The sequence below is a fragment of the Narcine bancroftii genome, chromosome 5, assembly GCF_036971445.1.
Source record: "Narcine bancroftii isolate sNarBan1 chromosome 5, sNarBan1.hap1, whole genome shotgun sequence".
NCBI classification, from domain to species: domain Eukaryota; kingdom Metazoa; phylum Chordata; class Chondrichthyes; order Torpediniformes; family Narcinidae; genus Narcine; species Narcine bancroftii.
In genome coordinates, this window is record NC_091473.1 from 1,011,551 (window position 1) to 1,032,879 (window position 21,329).

A 21,329-nucleotide genomic window follows, 5' to 3' on the forward strand; every position below is an offset into this window, starting at 1 on the left:
CGCGCAATTTCTGCAGTGGAAGGATGGAAAGCCAGCCGCGAGCAATTTCTGCAGTGGAAGGAAGGAAAGCCAGCCGCGAGCAATTTCTGCAGTGGAAGGAAGGAAAGTCGCGTGCAATTTCTGCAGTGGAAGGAAGGAAGGCCAGCCGCGAGCAATTTCTGCAGTGGAAGGAAGGAAGGAAAGCCAGCCACGCGCAATTTCTGCAGTGGAAGGAAGGAATGCCAGCCTCGCTCAACTTCTGGAGTGGAAGGAAGGAAGGCAGGAAGGCCAGCCGCGCACAACTTCTGCAGTGGAAGGAAGGAAGGCCAGCGCGAGCAACTTCTGCAGTGTAAGGAAGGAAGGCCAGCCGCGAGCAATTTCTGCAGTGGAAGGAAGGAAGGCCAGCCGCGAGCAATTTCTGCAGTGGAAGGAAGGAAGGCCAGCCGCGTGCAATTTCTGCAGTGGAAGGAAGGAAAGTCAGCCGATTATATTTCCAATATATCTGTCATTGACCACTGTAGTTTCTGCTGCTTACGTTCCATAGTGAAAATCATGTTTATTGAAATGAAGCTTATTTTAACTGTACTACTGATTTTTCATGCTATTAATGTATTCATATTTTCCAGTCACATGTCCAAATTACCTGGTCTCCTTTGTAGTGACAATGTAAGTTTGCGAATAGCAGCCGGAGAAGTGATAGCACTTCTGTTTGAATTGGCACGCAAGAGTGATCAAGTAAGCCTTTTGTGTTCTGTCCCTTCTGAGAAAAAAATGTCTCAAGCTTGTTAGATTTTCTGTATCAAAAGTTTAATGTACATGTGGGATAATACAACTTCACGAATCATCCTACCAGACTCCACATCCAACATATTGCACTCCATAATTTCTGCCACCTACATGTTTGCACACCAGACACATCTCCCTCCCCTCTCCTCTCTGTCTTCTGTAGGGACTACGCTTTCTGTGACTCCATCGTCTATTAATTGCTTCCTTGGCACCTTCCACTGCGGCCGCAGGAAGTGCACCCACGTCTCCTCCCTCACCATCACTCAGGGCCATAAACAGTCTTTCCAAGTGAAATAACACTTGAGTATCTATGGGAGTCATCTACTGTATCCAGTGCTGTGGCCTTCTCTATATTGGAGAGACTTGACGCAGGCTTGGAGATGGCTTCGATGAGCGCCTTTGGTCCATTTGCATCAGTGACCGGGATTTTTCAGTGGTCAACCCTTTCAATTGTGTCCCACTCCTGTGTCGGTCCATGGCCTTGTACTGTCAAATCAAGACCATCCATAAAATGGAGGAGCAACACCTAATTTTTCATCTGGGTGCCCTCCAACTGGCTGGCATTGACATCAACTTCTGTTTCTGCTAGCCTTCTCTCTAGTCTTCCTCTCTCCTCCATTCGTCTGTCTACTTTTCTCCAGCTCTCCTTCCCCTTCCTTCCCTGTCCATTTACAAAGTGATCCCCTTGTTTGCCGGTGTGCCCTCCCTCCTTTATCCACTTATTGCCTCCTGCCTATTGGACTGTGCTCTGCTCCCACCATACACCTTGATGAAGGGCTCAAGCCGAACACTTTAGTTATGTATCTTTTCAAAATGAAGTACACTTTTTGACCTCCAATAATGTGTTCTTCCTTCAACCACAGTGTGTCTGCAGACATTTGTGTTTTAGTTAAATATTGCAAGGTTTGTTGGTTTTTGACTGCTTTCTCATTAGGTACCAAATCTACTTCTTGTCGGAATAGAAGTGTGGTATTTGTGTTAAAGATTTTGATTGTTGGATAATTCTGCTTATATACTGCATTTTCTTTAGTTTATTTCCTGTCCTTAACTTTAAGTAAATAAAAATACAACCAGTCTTTTACTGTTACCACAGTAGATCGATTCATGCTTGGTGACACCAGTGCATTTAATCATGTAATTGAGCATTTGCTGTCAACAGGAACTGCTGAAGTGGGGCCTGGATAGTATTTCCAGATGTGTGCAAAATTTTAAATTATATTGCAGTATTTATGGAAATAAAAATAATTTCTTGCCTTAAGAATGTGTGATCTAGTGCTGAGTGCAAGATTCCATGGTCTTTGTGCACTTGACATCATAGTCTTATACAGATAACTGAAGGGGGGGAAAAAGTTTTAATTGCAGTATCTGTTGCATCAACAATGTTAATCCAGCTGGTGATGTAGGATGGAGGTCCTGTTTCTTCTGGGATAAATGTTAGGATATGTATGAATAATGTTGAGTTTGTCCTTGAATCCAAAGAGTGCTGAGTTCCATTACACTGTAAAAAGACAAAAAAAACCTACAAAATTGAACAAACTTTTCACAAAGCTTGCCTTGCTTTACATTGGACTGGTGGTTTGCTTTTTAGTTTTGTATTAATTCTGTTATCTGATTATATCTTCCTTTTTATTTGTAAGGACTATTTCTATGAAGACACTGGCCAGCTTTGTGAAAAGTTGAAGGCTTTGGCAACTGACTGTAATAAATACAGGGCCAAAGTTGATCGGCGAAAGCAGCGTTCCATTTTCCGAGATGTCTTGCATTCCATCGAGGTAGTTTTATTGGAGTTACCATTGGAAATGCTCATGACTGAGCAAATAGTGACCTTCACCATATGTTCCCATCTATTAATAGATTTGTAGTAGAGTGACATCTATGATGCTATGATATGTTCCTGTGTTTCAAGAGTTTCAAAATTCATTTGTCATTATAGAAAATGAAATATTACACATTTTCTTTTACCTGCCTTAAGGTAGACAAAGTCACCATTAGTATTGCCTAGCACCCCTTGCAGTAAGAGAAGCAAAAGAGAGCCCCTGAGTGTCCATGGAGTCACCTGCAGCCTCTGTAGCTGCACAGCTTCCAGTTCAAATCACTGGCATCCCGAGCTCCAGGTCCAAACCTCTAACACGATCTGGAAGCCTTCGGTGACGGAGTTCCTTTGGGAGCCCTTCTTGCCCTCAGCACCCTCTTGAATCCGGGATCAGATACCTGGTTCCCATGGGCCAGCCGCCAGCAACCCACAGCCTGCTGATCCCCTGCTGGTCTGCTGCCATGGTCACTGTTCTGTAGGGTCGTCTCCTATGGTTCTCAAGGTTTTTTTTGGGGAGGGGTGGTGTGGTGGCGGTTGGCGGTGTTCTCTCTAATTATGTTGCCATGTCAGTCAGCTGCAATCCCTTGTGGTCGCTATCTTGTGCACAGAAGCAGGATTTTGATGAAAAATGCTGTCAGCTGCCTTAACAGGCCTTTTAAAGCCTGTGCGGAGTCGTTTAACATTAGTACTGGGCAGTTGGACCCTGTGGAGCAGTGTTGTACTCCCCACTCTCCCAGGTCCGCACCAGCCGCAGTGCAACGTTTACAATAGGTCCAGCAGTGCTGCCAATTTAAAAATTACTTTATTACTGTTTACTATTTGCTTCAAAGTAAAGTTTTTTTTTACTCTTTGGTTACATTGTCATGTGAAGTGCCCAGCTCAGACTTGTTCATTTCTTAAATGTGAAATATTTACCAGTGTGATAAGAACAATTAATTTGGGAAAAACTGATGAGCTGGCATATGGATGTAAGAAAAATGGGAGGGGGGATGAACTCTGAGGGAGAGAAGGATTAGATTGATTGTGGGGTAGGTTTGTATAGTTCAGCACAACATTGTGGACTAAAGGGTCTGTATTGTGCTGCACTGTTCTATGTTCCGTGAAGAGCTTGAAATAAGGAGTCACGTGATGGAGTAGTGGCCGGTCGGGGAACTCCAGCCCTCTCCGGAAAAGTTTAAAAAAAAATACAGAAAACACAAAGGCACAAACACAAAAATTAAAATAAAGTGAAAGTAAAGGTGGGAAGAAAATAGCAGCGAAGAAAGAAAAGTCGAAAGCAACGGGAAGAAGAGAAGAAGAAAAGACATCGGAAGAAGGTGAAGGCCTTACCTGTCTGAGGAGGCCCGCCGCGGAGAGAGAAGCCCGCTCCCTCAGGTCAGTCGAAGTCCCGAGCTCGGGACTACAAAAATGGCTCGCGGAGCCAAGCAAAAGTGCGCAACCGCGCATGTGCGAGGAGTTGCGCATGCGCGATGCGCAAGACAAAAAACACTGACAGGAGGGGGGACCAGCTGAGGAGTCGATCTCCACAGCTGAGAATTACAGCTACAACACAACAACAAGAAGAGAACATAGAAAACAATGAGAACAAGAAAGAGAGTAAAAAGAAATCAAGGAAAACAACAGATGACCAACCCAGAGGAAGAAGAAGAAGAACATAGAGAAATGGAAGTAGGAGGGAAGGGCAAGACTGGATATATTTTATTTTAAAGAATATATGGAATCAGTAAAAGAATAGCAATCACAAGAATTTAGTGAAATAAAAAGAAGAATTAAAAGTACAGAAGAAAAAATGAATAGATTAGAGATGGTCATGTCAGATATAGGAAAAAGAGTGGACAAGGTGGAAGAACGAGAAACAGCCGTAGAAATGGAAGTAGAGGACTTAAAAAAGAAATTAGACGAATCTAATAAAGTTAGAGACACAAGAGCTGTTAGCTCAGAAGATAGATATAATGGAAAATTATAATAGAAGAAATAATATAAAGATAGTGGGCCTTAAGGAAGATGAAGAAGGCAGGAATATGAGAGAATTTATAAAAGATTGGATCCACAGGGTCCAAGGAAGACCAGAATTACAGGAAGAAATGGAAATAGAAAGGGCACATAGAACATTAGCCCCTAAACCACAGCCACAACAAAAACCAAGATCCATTTTAGTAAAATTCCAAAGATATACAACAAGAGAAAATATATTGGAGAAAGCAATGAAGAAAATAAGAGAAGACAAAAATCCACTGGAATACAAAGGTCAAAAAATTTTTTTCTATCCAGACATAAGTTTTGAACTCCTGAAGAAGAGAAAGGAGTTTAATACAGCAAAAGCGATCCTATGGAAAAAAGGATATAAATTTACGCTAAAGTACCCAGCGATACTTAAAATAGTTATTCCAGGGCAGCAAAACAGACTATTCTTGGATCCGGAGGAAGCACGAAAATTTGCAGAACAACTACAAAATAGACAGAGAGATGAAGACATGTAACAAGAGCAAAAATGACCACGAACTATATGTATGTGTGTATATATGGTTGTGTGTGTATGTATGTATATATGTGTGTACATGAGTGTATCCGTATTTAAAGGAAAATATATAGAGTATAGATAAGAATTAATAAGGGAAAGAAAGGGAAGAGAGGAAGTAAGGAGGGAATTAAGAGAGTGACCTTTGTTATATATGAAAATTAAAATCTTTTCTGGGGGGGCTGGGTGGGGAGGAGTTACGGTCACTGCGAAATCAGTTGACGCTTGCGAGTGAATTCGCAAATCCAAATGGAGAGGGGAGATGTGGTTGCCCGACAAGGGATAAAGGGCAACTCAGGAAGGGGAGGGGATAGTGGGGTTAAAAAATTTTAGATAGGAGAATAAGGGAAATGTTTGATGTTTTAGAAATGTTGTCTTATAAAGTGTTCAAAACAAGAAAGCTGAAATGGATAAGAAGGAAAGGTGATGATGAGGAAATGGAAAGGAAAGATAAACAAAGTATGAAATGGCTATGTTGAACTATATGACTTTAAATATTAACGGAATACATAACCAAATCAAAAGGAAGAAACTGCTAAATTTACTGAAAAAAGAAAAAATTGATATAGCATTCATGCAAGAAACACATTTAACTGAAATGGAGCACAAGAAATTAGATTGGATAGGAGATGTAACAGCAGCGTCATATAATTCAAAAGCTAGAGGAGTAGCTATATTAATCAGTAAAAATGTACCAATTAAAATAGAAGAGGAAATAATAGATCCAGCAGGGAGAGATGTAATGATAAAATGTCAGATATATTCGGAGTTTTGGAATTTACTCAATGTACATTCACCTAATGAAGAAGATCAAAAATTTATGCAAGATATTTTTTTGAAGTTAGCAGACACGCAAGGGAACATACTAATAGGAGGGGATTTCAACCTTAATTTGGATTCAAACATGGATAAAACTGGGAAAAAAATTAACAGAAAGAACAAAGTAACCAAATTTATAATTAAATCGATGCAAGAAATGCAACTTTTGGATATATGGAGGAAACAACACCCAAAGGAAAAGGAATATTCATATTATTCGGGTAGACATAAAACATACTCAAGAATAGACCTATTCCTGTTATCAGCTTGTATGCAAGATAGAGTAAGAAAAACAGAATATAAAGCTAGAATATTATCGGACAACTCACCCCTGATATTGACAATAGAGCTAGAGGACATCCCTCCAAGAATGTATAGATGGAGATTAAACTCCATGCTACTTAAAGGGCAGGATTTTAGAGAATTAATTGAAAGACAAATTAAAATGTACTTTGAAATAAATAGGAATCAGTGAAAGATAAGTTTATACTATGGGACGCAATGAAAGCGTTCATCAGAGGGCAAATAATAAGTTATGTAACCAAGATGAAGAAGGACTACAATCAGGAAACAGAGCAGTTGGAAAGGGAAATAGCAAATATAGAAAAAGAATTAACAATGAAGGAAGACACAACTAAAAGAAGAGAATTGGCAGATAAAAAAATAAAATATGAAACACTACAAACATATAAGGTGGAGAAGAACATAATGAAGACAAAACAGAAATATTATGAACTAGGGGAAAAAATGCACAAAATTCTAGCATGGCAGCTTAAGACAGAACAAACTAAGAGAATGGTATTGGCATCAAGGAAAAAAGACAAACAAATCATGTATAATCCAACAGAGATTAATGAAAACTTCAGAGAATTCTACGAACAATTATACCAAACTGAAAACGAAGGGAAAGAAGACAAAATAGATGAATTTTTAACTAAAATTGAACTACCAAAATTACAAATAGAGGAACAAAATAAATTAACAGAACCATTTGAAATAGTAGAAATACAAGAGATAATAAAAAAACAACCGAATAATAAAACACCAGGAGAGGATGGATTCCCAATAGAATTCTATAAAACATTCAAAGATTTATTAATTCCTCCCCTCCTGGAAGTAATCAACCAGATTGATAAAACACAAAGCTTACCAGATTCATGCAAAACAGCAATAATTACAGTTATACCAAAGACAGGGAAAGATCCACTCGCACCAGCGTCATATAGACCAATATCTTTACTTAACACAGATTATAAGATAATAACTAAACTGTTAGCAAACAGATTAGCCGACTATGTACCAAAAGTAGTAAATCTAGACCAAACTGGATTTATTAAAAAAAGACGAACAACAGACAATATTTGTAAATTTATTAACTTAATTCATGCAGTAGAAGGAAATAAAGCTCCAACAGAAGCAGTTGCTTTAGACGCAGAGAAGGCCTTTGACAGAGTAGAATGGAATTATTTATTCAAAGTACTACAAAAATTCAGTTTACCAGAGAAATATATTAATTGGATTAAAGCATTATATAAGGGGTCATTGGTGAAAGTGACAGTAAATGGATATATATCAAAACAATTTAACTTAAGCAGATCAACAAGGCAGGGATGCCCACTATCGCCCTTATTGTTCGCGTTAGCCATAGAACCACTAGCAGAACTGATAAGAACAGAAAATAAAATAAAAGGGATAAAAATAAAAGACAAGGAACATAAAATCAGTTTATTTGCAGATGACGTTATAGTATACTTAACAGAACCAAAAATATCAATAAAAGAATTACATAAGAAATTGAAGGAATATGGAGAAGTGTCGGGATACAAGATTAACGCAAATAAAAATGAAGCAATGCCAATGAATAATGCGGATTTCTCAAAATTTAAGAAAGAATCACCATTCAGATGGCAAATGCAAGCAATGTGATACCTAGGTATACAAATAAATAAAAACCTCAGCCATCTATATAAACTCAATTATTATCCATGTCACATTTGTGGCCCGAAATGTGAAGTTAATAAAACATTAAACACAAGTTTTTTCATGTAAACTTCTCAGTGGCTTTTATTCTCCAGTTTCCTTTGTTCTCCTGCTTGTGTTCTTATCTCTCTCATACCACGTGACATATTCATTATCATGACATCCCTCCTTTAATCAGAAATAAACTTTACCTTCACTTACCAATATCCCTTGGAAACATACAAACATCGTAACTAATGGTAAGACTATAACTCAACTACATAAAATTTACTTCCTACAGCATTCATACATGCACTTTATGATATAAGATTAAATACTGTCCCAGAGTTCTTATTAAAATTATGGCACAAAGTCTTCGTATCGTTTGGGCGCTTTCCGGTTTCGTTTCGGCCTGCCTGCGATACTGTCGTCGCTTCTCGGTTGTTCACTCTCAGCGTCGGAAATACTGCTCGCCACGGCTTCGGGTGTTTGTGGCGCTCTAGTCACTTCATCAGGAGTGCTGGTAACTGCCTCTGGAACATCATCAGGTCTCTCAGTTTCAGCATCTCGTATTGGCCTTTCAACCCCTTCGCTCGATGTATCTCTGGACTGGTACCTTTTTACACCTGATACATTTCTCTTATACAGGACTCCAGTCGGAGACTTGACTGTCACCATATTGCCACTTCTGGATACGACAGTATAGGGTTGATGGTAATAAGGTGTGTCAAGCTTACCACCAGTTTCATGCCTCACTAGAACATTATCTCCTGGCATGATATCTGAGTACTTGGCTCCACGTTTTGAATCTGTGTACAGCTTTGCTGCACCTTTCTTTTCTGCATCGTGGTCCCTCCTGGTCGTCTCGGATTTCCTTTATTTCTGGCATTTTTCTGCGGATTTTTCTCCCAAAAAATGCTTCTGCAGGACTTTTTCCATTGGTTGCATGAGGCGTTGCTCGATAGACAGCCACATAAGATAGCAATGCTTCTCGCCAATTTTGTCCTTCAGCGTGTGCAATCCTCAATCGTTTTTCAATGGACTGATTTTGTCTCTCTACTTCTCCATTGGCTTGCGGCCATTTCGGAGTTACTTTATGATGATGGATACCTGTGGTCCTCATGTATTCCGCAAATGTCTCTGAAATGAATTGTGGACCATTGTCAGAGTATAATGTAACAGGTAATCCATATCTTGCGAATATCTCTGCTAACGCTTGTATTGTTTTTTCAGTGGTTGTGGACTTCAACACCACGTACTCATAGTATCTGCTGTAGTAATCTATCACTACCATAATTGATTCACCCGTCGGTAAAGGTCCAAGAAAATCAACAGCTATGTCGATCCATGGTCCTGTCGGAAGTTGCGTACTCCGGATCGGTTCTGGCGGATTACTCCTACTTGTGATTTGACATCCGTGACAAGTTTTAACAAATTTCTCTGCATCTTTATCACAACCTGGCCACCATACCTTGGTCCTGAGGTTTTGCTTGGTACCAACAATGCCTAGGTGTCCTTCATGCGCTAAGGATACGATCTTCGGTCTCAATCTTTGCGGTATCTCCAATCTGCAACCTCTCAATACACACTGTCCGATGCAACAAAGTTCGTCTCTAATGGGAATGTAAGCCTTGTGAGTACACTTGTCCCATTGTCCATTCTGTATGCATTCTCTTACTTCCATGAGTTCTGGATCACGTTCGGATTCTCTCTCGACCTCCTTCGTAGTCACAGCTTTCGGTGTCGACTGAATAGCTACGAAGCGTACAAAGCTCTCTGTTTCTGTTCCCAATTCTGACTTGGATTGTGGACCACCATCCTTCACCAATCTGGACAGCGGATCTGCAATGTTTGCTTTCCCTGCAATGTGGATTACTTTATATTTGTAGGGTTGTAGTCTGAGTACCCATCTCTCTATTCTGGCACATGGTTTGGATCTAGGTGCATAGATCACCTCTAATGGCTTATGATCTGTGAGTTCAAATTCAATGCCGTATAAATATGCATGGAACCTCTCACAGGCCCATACAAGTCCGAGTGCTTCTTTCTCTGTCTGAGAGTATCTTCTTTCCACATCTGATAACGATCTGCTGGCATAGGCAATGATTCTTGGTCCTCCATCATGCATCTGGACCAACACGGCTCCTAAACCAACTGGGCTGGCATCCGCTATGACTTTGGTTGATGCCGCCGGATCGTAATATCCAAGAGTTTTTGCATCTGTCAGGCTTTGCTTCAGTGCTGTGAACGCTTTCTTCTGCTCAGATCCAAAATGAAATGGTACACCTTTCCTGGTTAGTTTCCTTAGTGGTTCTGCCACTGTAGCGAAATTAGGAATGAACTTTGCACAAAAATTGACCAATCCCAGGAAACTCCTCACCTCTGTTGCGTTCTGAGGTGCACGTGCCTCTGCAATAGCTTTCACCTTGGCCTCTGCAGGGTTTAGTCCTTTCCTTGTAAGTCTGTGTCCCATGAAGTCCATTTCTGACACACCGAACTGGCACTTGTTTCCATTCACGGTAAGGCCTGCCTCCTGTAGTCTCGATAGTACACGCCTCAACCGTTTGTCATGCTCTTCCTTCGTTGGTGCATGGACTATGATGTCGTCAGAAATGTTGGCAACTCCAGGAATACCTTGAATCACTCGATGGATTTCATACTGGTAGATCTCCGAAGCTGCATTAATTCCAAATGATAGTCTCTTGTAACGATACAATCCACAGTGAGTCACAAATGTTGTTACATCTCAGGAACCTGGATCCAGCTCTAATTGATGATAGCCCCATTTCAGATCAATTTTTGAGAATACCTTGCTGGTAGTTAGTTCTTGAAGTATTTCCTCCACTGTTGGTATAGCGTGTCGTTCTTTAATTATAGCTTCATTGGCCATTCTCAAGTCAACACATGGTCTTATGTCACCCTTTGGTTTGGGCACAATCACTACGGGACTGACCCATTGTGTCGAATGTTCCACCGGTTCAATAATGTCTGGTTCGATCAATTCTTTAATTTTGGCTTCGACTTTCCCACCAAGTCCAAACGGAGTTCGGCGCATTGGTTGTGCATTGGGTTTGACCGTTTCATCTACTGCTAGCTTCAATTGTCGACCTTTCAGCTTTCCTACTCCTTGGAAGACTGCGGGGAATTCTTGCTTCATATCCTCGTATGACTGAATTGACACAAGCTCCAATATGAAGTATTGCCAGGTCTTGCGCTGTGCTTCTACTCAGCAATGGTTCTCCCCTCTCTTCTATGACCATAAATTCTGCTTCGGTGTACTTATCTCCAGCTTCAACAGTTGCAGTAAAACATCCAATGGTCTGCAATGGCTTGGTTGCTGTGTATGGATACAGTTTCTTGGAACACTTCTTTGAGGTACAGATGATCTTTTTCCTTTTCAACTTTTCCCATAAATGTCGATCAATCACATTACTGTCACTGCCTGAGTCTACAATGACCTGAACTGTCACTTCACCAATGATCACTGGGACCTTCTCATGATGTACTTCATTCAACGTAAATTGGTAACAACTCTGTTCCTCCTGGGTATCATCATCGTCACCGTCTATCTGGCGAATGGTATCTTTCTTTCCAGGATACTTTCCTTTCCCCCAGGCTTTGCCTTTGGAAGTTGTACTCTTCCTCTTCTGGTCTGCATTGGACTTGCTTTTGCACTTCTTTGCAAAGTGGTCCTTACCTCCACACTTTCTGCAAACTTTGCCTTTGGCCGGGCAATATGGGTCTTTTCCAAAGTGACCTCGGTTTCCACATCGATAACACTCCACGTCCTGTGTCGACGTATATCTTGGCTGGTTATGGCGATGTGAGAGCCTCTTAATTTGCTGGCTTGAGTTGTCTTTCAGGGTCATGGTATGAAATTGCCCTTCAACAGCCTCTAATGCAGCAGCAATGGCTAAAGCATCAGTGAGTTCCAACTCACTCCCTCTTTCCAGTCGACATCTTCTGAGTTTATCTGATCTGCAGTGCTGTACGACTTGATCCAATAATTGGTTGTCCAAATCAGCTGGCATGTAATTGCATCCAACCGCTAGCTGGCGTAGTCTCGTCACGTACTGAGCAATTGTCTGGCCATCTTCTTGTCTCGTTCTCTGAAACAAATGGCGTTGAAATGTAGCATTCGGTGTCACTACTACATAGTGTGCATTTAATGTATCTACCGCTTTCTGGTACTCATCCTTTCTTCCAGTATTCAAAAGTGTCTTAAATGTTTCCCGAACTGCAGGTCCAGCAGTGAAAAGAAGTAACGCCCTTCTCTGTGCTTTTTGTTCAACTGTACCGGTATCTAAAAATAGGCCAGAACTGTCGGCGTAGGATTCAAATTCTTCCAGCCATGCCTTCCACTTCACACTTACAGTGCTTGCATCACCCGTTGGGTCAAAATGAGCAATTCCACTATGTGTTAGAAAGTCACCGTTTGCACCAGTCATGAGGAAATATTCCAGCCCCAAAAGTACTGAGTCACAGAGAAAATTCTTATCACCTTGAAGTTGTCTGTAATCCTCTGTAATCTTGTTTAGTCTTTAATTTTCTTCAAGTTTTCCCGTCCTCGTCACCAATGTAACATTTGTGGCCCGAAATGTGAAGTTAATAAAACATTAAACACAAGTTTTTTCATGTAAACTTCTCAGTGGCTTTTATTCTCCAGTTTCCTTTGTTCTCCTGCTTGTGTTCTTATCTCTCTCATACCACTTGACTTCCGGTTCATCTCATACATATTCATTATCATGACAATCCACTAATGAAAAAATTACAGAACGACTTAGAGCATTGGAAAGACTTACCACTAACACTAATAGGAAGGATAAACTGTATTAAAATGATCATTTTCCCAAGGATACAATACCTATTTCAGGCATTGCCAATACACTTGACGGAGAAATTCTTCAAGGAGTTAAAGAAAATAATAAGGAAATATTTATGGAAAGGGGGGATACCGATGATAGCACTAGATAAATTAACAGAATGGTATAAACAAGGAGGCTTACAACTGCCACACTTTAAAAATTATTATAGAGCCACACAATTAAGATACCTATCAGATTTTTATCAAACAAGGGAAAAACCAGATTGGACTAGATTAGAACTAGATAAAATAGGGGAGAAGATACCCGAACATATTATATAAATGGGATGAAAAATTGGTACAAAGTAGGAATTCTCCAGTATTACATCATCTGCTCAATATTTGGAAGAAGATTCATGTAGAAAGGAATAAAACAAATTACCAACTACCAAAACTAATACTGACGCAAAATCAGCTAATCCCTTTTACAATAGATAACCTTTCCTTTAGAGAATGGGAGAAAAAAGGATCAAAAGAATAGAAAATTGCTTTTCAGGAAATAAATTATTATCCTTTGAACAAATGATGGATAAATATAATGTAACTCATGATACAGTGTTGGCATACTACCAACTGAAATCCTACTTGAAGGACAAATTGGGAAGCAGTCTGAGGTTACCAGAAGGAAGTAATTTTGAATATGTGATTACAGACACAATGATAATCAAAAAATTTGTAACAAACATGTATATTAAACTACAAGAAAAGGAGAATGAGGAAACAAATGGTAAAACTAAACAAAAATGGGAACAAGATCTAAACATAAAGATAAAGAAGGAAACATGGGAGAAGTTATGCTCAGGAACTATGAGAAATACAATAAATACGAGGTTACGTATGATACAATATAACTGGATACACAGGCTATATATTACACCTCAAAAGTTAAATAAATGGGACCCAACAGTATCTGACAGATGTTTTTGCTGTAAAAAGGAAATGGGAACAACAATTCATGCAATCTGGACATGTGAGAAAGTGAAAAAATTTTGGGAAGATCTAAACCAGATATTAAATAAAATTACAAAAACCAATATACCAAAAAACCCAGAGATCTTTCTCCTAAGTAACATAAAAAACAAAGAATTTGGACGATTTGGATGGTGCACAAAAAAGGATTTGTTAGGATAGCCCTAGCTGTAGCAAAAAAATGTATTTTGTCAGCCTGGAAATTAGAAGATAACTTGAGAATACAACAATGGTATATAGAAATGAATAAATGTATTCCATTAGAAAAAATTACATAATTTAAGAAATAATATTACAATATTTGAACAAATATGGGAGCCATACATGAAACACAATAGAGAAAACCTACTGGAGGACATCTACCACCTAAAATGACAGAAGGAGAAGGGAATGAAAAGAATTGACTCAGTGGAATTTCTTGTTTATTTTTATTGAGTGACAACATTGTTGGACGGGTTTAATGTATCTTAGATTCTGAACTTTAAATGAATGGGAGGGGAGGTAGGGAGGGTGGGATGGGAAGAGGGAGTGGGGGGGGAGAAAAGGACACTATATATTTGAAAAGGAAAATGTATGTATCTTGATCAATGTGGTTTATAGTGTGAAAAATAAAAAAAATTAAAAAACTTGAAATAAAAAAAAGTGGAATTTTTCAAGGTGCTGATTTTTCATTCGGGGATAATCCAACTTTAAAGTCCCCTGAAGGAAGTTAGTGCTCAATTTGTTTTGGTGTTTAAACATCAATTACAAAAGCATTTATTACCTATTTCTGATTTTCCTTTAAATAAATGAATAAAAACTCTCTTCTTTAAATGTCACGGTCCCATCTTGTTAAAGTTCTCCCATGCCTTTGGGCCAAGATTTTACAGTTAGAATAAAGGAAATGCTGTATATTTAAATCAGAACCTTGAAAATATGCAGGTGTTGAATTTCTGATGTGCTTTCAACCTTTTTCCAAGCTGGTAGAGGCACCATTTTTGGAGATCGTGTCAGACCAGTCGAGTTGGGTAATTTGAAGTTTATTTGTAGATGGAGCACACTCCAACCATAGTTCCGTGGAGTGCACTCGCGTCATATGCAGGCTACTTTGCCTTTGACGTTGGTAAGTTCGAGTGTTGGGGAGTATTCCTCCTGACAAATGAAGAGTATTCAACATAGACTTGATGTCTGTCACAAAGATGGAGGGAAATGTTTGGTGTGCTGGTAAATGAGTCAATTGCCACAGGATACTTATTTTTGACCTTTATGAACACAGTATTTATGTGGGAGGTTGAAGGATGTTGATTTGGTGTGGTGGTGGCATAGCAGTTAAATGACCAGTCCAGTAATCTAGAGATATGATCAAATGATGCCAAGACCCATGTTCAGATGCCAATGCGTGAAATTTGAATTGAATTAGAGTTTCAAGGTTCCTTTATTGTCATGAACACAAAATGTGTTGACTTTTCTTTACCCTGTAAAGGCACACGAAAAGGTACCACCACTCCAGTGCCCATGTCGAGAAGAGAAATGAACAAAAGACATTGTGGATCCTGCCACCTCCTCTGATACTGCAGCCTCCTAGGCTGCATGGCCTTTCACCCTTTCCAGTGGTGAACCCAGCTCCAGGAATCCAAATTGCCCTCTGCCCCTGCTTCCAAAACCATGATACAGTTGGCAAAATATCATTGCCTAGTGCGTATCTAGTGCCCTGCTCGCCTAGACCTGACAGCCGGCAACTGTTTCCCAGGACAGGAGTAGAAACAACAGAGGACATGTGTACAAAGTTAAGGAAGGAAAGCTTAGGGGAGGTATCAGGGGTAAGTCTTTTACAGAGTTGTGGGTGTCTGGAATGCCTTGCCAGGAATAGTGGAGAAGGCTGAAACATTAGGGACATTTAAGAGACTCTTAGGTACATGGATGAAAGAAAAATAGAGAGTTATGATAGGCAGGCACAACATCGAGGGCTGAGGGATTGTATTGCTCTATTGATGTTTCTATTGATTACTTGCTCTTGTGAGCCAGTCTTCAGGAGTCCTCAACCTGGTGTGAGGTCCTCAGCCATGACCCTGTGCTGATCCACTGTTGGGTCCTCTGCCAGACTGCTTCCTCTGGAACCTTCAACCCTCATGCTTTGGGCTGCCATCTTGGGCATAGACCTTCCTGGGTCTCTGATGCATAAAAAACAACTTTGGCCTCATAATTAATATCATGGAATTTAAAAAAAAACACCTGTCAGTAGTAATGTTGACCACTAAATAATACAGGATTCTTGAAGCAGTCCCCATCAAATTGTCTAAGAAAAGAAATTAACCATTTTTACCCAGTCTGGCCAACATGTAACATTCCTCAATGTGGTCAAGTCGAAACTGCTCATTGTCATTTCAAGGGCAGTTGATAATGAACAATGCATTGCCAGCAATGTCCACATCCTCAAATGCAGGTTTATTTCAAAATGAATTGAGCTTCATAATGAAGCAAAGTTACTTTACAAATGATCAGTTTCTCTAATTTTGCAGGATGAAGAATGTCCAGAGGAAGTAGTTAAGTTTGGGATTGAGTGCCTTTATATTGATGGCTGGGTCAGAAGAAGGGCCTACGATGCCTTCAAAGACATTCTTGGATCTGGTGTCAGACACCACCTGCAGGTAAAAACATCAAACATCAGTGCAAATAATTTGGTTAAAGTACAATACAAGTCTGATTATCCGAAATGGTCAGGACCGGGCCTACGTCAGATAAACATTTTTTGGAGAACTGGACCTTTTTTAAAAATAGCCCAGTAGCAACAGCAAATCACTTGTAACAATGTTTAAACACCAACAAACAACAAGGGAAGGCTTTTTAAGCATTAAAATAATGTTTAATTCTTACCAAAAAAATGCTAGCTGCTGCCGTTCACCGACACCTCCCCACTGCTGCTGGGAGCCTGCTGTCCTTGACACCAGGACAAGGGATTCTTCCGACCACTTGCTTGGAGACAGTGACATGCCGTTTGAGAGGGAGAGTTGGAGAGGAAAGTCCATAGGGGAAGGTAAAGAAGAAAAGGAAAGGGAGTTGCCTGGAAATGAGGACAATCATTGTTCTAATTTTGTGTTGAGTGAATTTTTTTCAACCTATGAGGTCATTTTTGGCTCTGAAAATTTTTGGATAAATGAGGATTTCTGATTTGTTTCGGATATCCGCATTTATCTGAGATTTAAAACATTTTTTGGATAAAAGGATTTCAGAGAATCTGATTTTGGATAATCAGAGTTTTACTGTAATTTGTTTGAAACAACTCTTCATTGGGCAGCATCTATTGGAACGTGCAGTTTCCAGCAAGAGGAAGCACTCTACTTCTGACATCCTGCCAGCCAACATTCCTGAAGACATTTAGATATTAAAGATGTTGATGTGAAGCACTGGCCAAGACCATCTAACTTGGCAAAGACCGGGCTAAATCCATGACGTGTGTTTTGGACCACATCTCTCCTACCAATTTATCATTTTATCTTGCTCTTTCGCAATCAATCCAAGAATAAGAAGCAACTGTTGGACAATCCCTTTTGTCAGGGTGTGGAATGATGTGTGTCGTACCAAGGACAGAATAATGTGAAATTGTGAAAGACCTCCCAATTATGATTTTCTTTTTGAGATCAGAGAATATTCCTGTCTTGTTTGTGGAGATGTACCAGTAAATTCATGACTCATCAGTTCAATCTGTGACTCCTTCCTATGTAACGACATGAAATGTAGCACCAGTACTTTACCCACCCCCACCCCCCCCCCACCCCGCGCCCTCAGCAGGGAGCCAAATGCTCTTCAGGGTGAGAAAGTGATACAAATCTATTAGACATTCACCTTTGATTATGTGGTTGGCCTTGCATTGGACTGAGCACTTTGCAGAATGCCTCCTTTCAATCTGCATGGCTGATCTTGAGTTTCCAATTGAATTGTTACTTTCCTACTCCCATTCTTGTCTTTGGCATATTCTGCTCTTCTAGTGATGTCCAGTGTGAGCCTAAGTGCCAGTATCTTCTCTTGCTGGATAATAAGAGCATAACATTCTTTGAGAACAGTTAAATTCTATCAGCCTTTTCAGTTTGTCATCACTGGCTAGTTCAGATTCAAGATCACCAACCTATTTTCTCTCCACAGATCCTGACTACTTTGGTGTTTTGTCTCTCATAGTTTTAGTTTCTTTACATTTGTATCTCCAGACAGACCTGTTGGCAGCAAGCTTTCACCCACATTTCATTCAGTTTCTCCTGGTCTCCACTGTCTTAAGCCCTTTTTACACTGAAAAGCCATGTTATTGCCTTATACATGATCTGTCACAAAAACAAAAGAAAAGCTGGGTAGGTGAATCCTTTTACACAGCAAGCCAGCTTCTTGAAGCAAAAGAGGCGGGACATGTAGCTCACCAGAGTCGACACCTAGTGTGATATGTTGAGGAAAGAGTCAGATTCGGTGGGTCTGGACACAAGGGTTTGCAATCACACAACATACAACAATTATAGAAGGACGTGGGGAAATGCTAATGGGAATAAAATATGCACACAATTTATAAAGGAGCATGGGAAAATGTTACGGGAATAAAAGGTGCTCAATTTATAAGTTTCCCCACACTTCTTGATAAATTGTGGTTTATTCCCATTAACATTTAGCTACGATGTTCACCAAATTGTGTTAATAAAAAGCTATGTGTGATTGTAAGCCCTGTCTCCAGACCCAACGACATTCGCACTATGTGCCTAATTGTCCCTTGCTCTACTCACTGTGCACCTATAACTGAACCTTTTCTGAACCCAACGTCCGAAAGTCATCTCCCTTGCCATTTCTGCCCAGCAACACATGCCGCCTGTTTTAGACTGGTTCCGCATCAATGCACTCCAACTCTGATACTACCTACCTTGGTGGATTGAAGCCAGGTAAGTTTAGACCCTCCAATCTGCCTTCAATATGTTCACACAGCACTCAAAAGGCAGATAGAACCCAACTTTCAACCACTATGTAGAAGGGTTATCTAATACACTCTATCTTCCCACCCATTCTCTCCAATTTAAAGCATATTTAGATTTTTGAATTTCCTAGCTCTAATGAAAGTTTATCAATCTGAATTGTGAGCTTTGTTTTGCTCTTTCTGGTGTTGCCTAGCCTTTTGGTATTTACAAGATTTTCTAGATTTTTTTTTCTCTCTCCCAGATTGGAGGGCTTGAGTGTCAAGGAGAGATTGGTTATGCTGCAGGGGTGGGTGGGGGGGGGGGGGTGGTGTGGGTGGGGGTGGGGGGGGTGGTGTGGGTGGGGGTGGAGGAGAAGGTCACAAGATAGTATATAAAATTTAGAGACATGGGGTAGATAGCCTGTTAGGTGCATCTAAAACTAGAGGGCATTGGTTTCAAGGGAACTTGGTAAATATTTCATACACAGTTGATATCTGAAAAAAGCTGCCAGAGGTGGCAGAAATGATAACAACATTTAAGAGACATCTGGCTAGGTATGTGAATGAAGAAGGCTTGGAGAGAGATGGAGTTAACACAGGCTAGTGAAATAAGTGTAGCTTGGCATGATGGTGGGCGAACAGGTCTTTTTCTATGCAGTTCAACTCTTTCCAGCATCTGCAATTACTGCCAAATTCCACCTTTTTTCCTACCATGTGTGATCTATATGCCAAGATAAAGTTGCCATTTTGAAATGGATTTTGGTATTGGCTCAGAATTCAGCTTTAGTAACCTGTGTTGTTTCTGCAGCACAATGAATTACTGCGAGATATCTTTGAACTGGGCCCTCCTCTAGTGATGGATGCTGCTACAATCAAGGCTAATAAAATTTCAAGATTTGAAAAGGTAAGCAGAATTCCAAGTAAATATTGATGTGAAATGTGCTATATATTTAAGTAAATTACTTGAAATGTTTATGGTGTTTTCACAATTGTTTTCCTCTTTCTCCCTCTTCATCTGTGCACAAAGATGGGGTGGGGGGGGGGGGCGGTGTGAAAGTCACATTTTACTGCTCATGTATTCTAGAGACATGTGATCTTGAGTTCTGTGTTGGAAATTTGAATGATGTTACTTGACATTTGCTTCAAATTCTGTGACTGACAAATTCTAAAATAGCTTTCTCTGTTCTTCAACCTTTTGTTAGTGGTTCCTTAAAAAAATACTGTTCAGGCCTAAGCCCTTCAAGATATGACCAACATGTGGGCAGAAGCCTGAATAAACCAAAAAAAAATGGTTGGGAAGAGCACAGGCTCATGGGCAAGAAGTAATAGTTGGATAAGGGAGGGAGGGCACAATAGCAAACAGATGAAGGGGAAATGGCTATGTGAATGGAGAGGGAAGGAAGTGGAGAGCTGGAGTAAAGGAGACTGGAATAGGGAAGACCGGGAGAATGGGGAGTGGTCTAGCAGAAACTGGAGAAGTTGATGTTAATCCCATCTGACTGGAGAGTGCCCTGATGGAATATTAGGTGTTGTTTCTTCCATTTCTATGTCCAAATTTAAAATTAAGACCACTGAGTATAAATTGGAAACAACTTCTCCTCCTCATTGACTATCTACACAGGTGCACTTCAAGAATGCATGCTTAGCCCACTGCTCTACTCTACACATCCATGACTGTAGTGACAATGTACAAATTTGCCGATGATACCATGGTTGTCAGTGGAATCACAAATGGCAATGAGGAAGCGTACAGGAGGGAGATGGATCTGCTCTTTGAGTGGTGTCACACCAACAACCAAGCACTCAGTGTTAGCAAAACCAAGGAGATGATTGTGGACTCCAGGAGGAAATTAGGAGAAAACAGATCAGTCCTCATTGAAGGGTCAGCAGTGGAAAGGGTCAGGAACTTCAAATTCCTGGGTGTCAACACCTCTGGGATCTGTCCTGGAACCTCCATGTCGATGCAATCATGAAGGAGGCTCACCAGTGGCTCTACTTTGTGTTTGAGGAGATTCAGTACGTTACCGAAGACTCCTGAAAACTTCTACGGATATACAGTGGAGTGCATTCTACTGGTTGCATCACTGTCTGGTTCGGGAGTGCTGATGTTGAGGATAAGAAAAAGAACTCCTAAGAGTTGTTAACTTGGCCTGCAACATTGCGGGCACAAGACCACTCCATAGAGGACATCGACAAGAGGTGGTATCTTAAGAAAACTGCCTCTATCCACAAGGTCTCCCAATTACACAGGACATGTCCTCTTCACTCTGTTTCCATCAGGAAGAATGTACAGGAGCCTGAAGACAAGCATTCAGTGGTGGCACAGGGACAGTTTCTTCCCTGCTGCCATCTGTTGTAATTGGAAAATTATTAGGTTCAGTGGGTTCACAGAGAGACGAGTCTAGACACAATTGTTAGAGTCAAAGATAACGTTATTAAATGACGAACTCAAGGGAGACGAACAGGGGAAGATGTCAAACAATCTTAATTACTCAACTACTAGTAACTCTATAGATATTCACACTGGAACCAGGTTGGACTCCGTTACCAGTGGCCACCTATCTTCTGCACAGTAAAAGACAAAAACTAGAATGGAGCAAGCAGGCACTCAGGCACATGGAACTCTGATACTGCTGACTGCTTACCCTATCACACTCTCCTGCACATGTATACACTTCACCGGGCTTTCAAATACACTCCCGATTCCCTGTACCAACGA

General features: G+C 40.4%; 1 protein-coding gene across 2 annotated transcripts in view; it reads left to right on the forward strand.

Annotated features, from left to right (window-relative positions):
• Positions 1-21,329, forward strand: part of LOC138763023 (interferon-related developmental regulator 2-like) — a 53,467-nt gene that overhangs the window by 27,271 nt on the left and 4,867 nt on the right. The window contains exons 9-12 of one of the 2 annotated variants that reach the window (XM_069936527.1): positions 606-714; positions 2,403-2,537; positions 16,206-16,334; positions 19,419-19,514. In XM_069936527.1, the coding sequence (XP_069792628.1) occupies positions 606-714; positions 2,403-2,537; positions 16,206-16,334; positions 19,419-19,514 (469 nt within the window). The remainder of the gene's footprint in view (positions 1-605; positions 715-2,402; positions 2,538-16,205; positions 16,335-19,418; positions 19,515-21,329) is intronic. The other variant, XM_069936528.1, reaches the window with a different exon arrangement.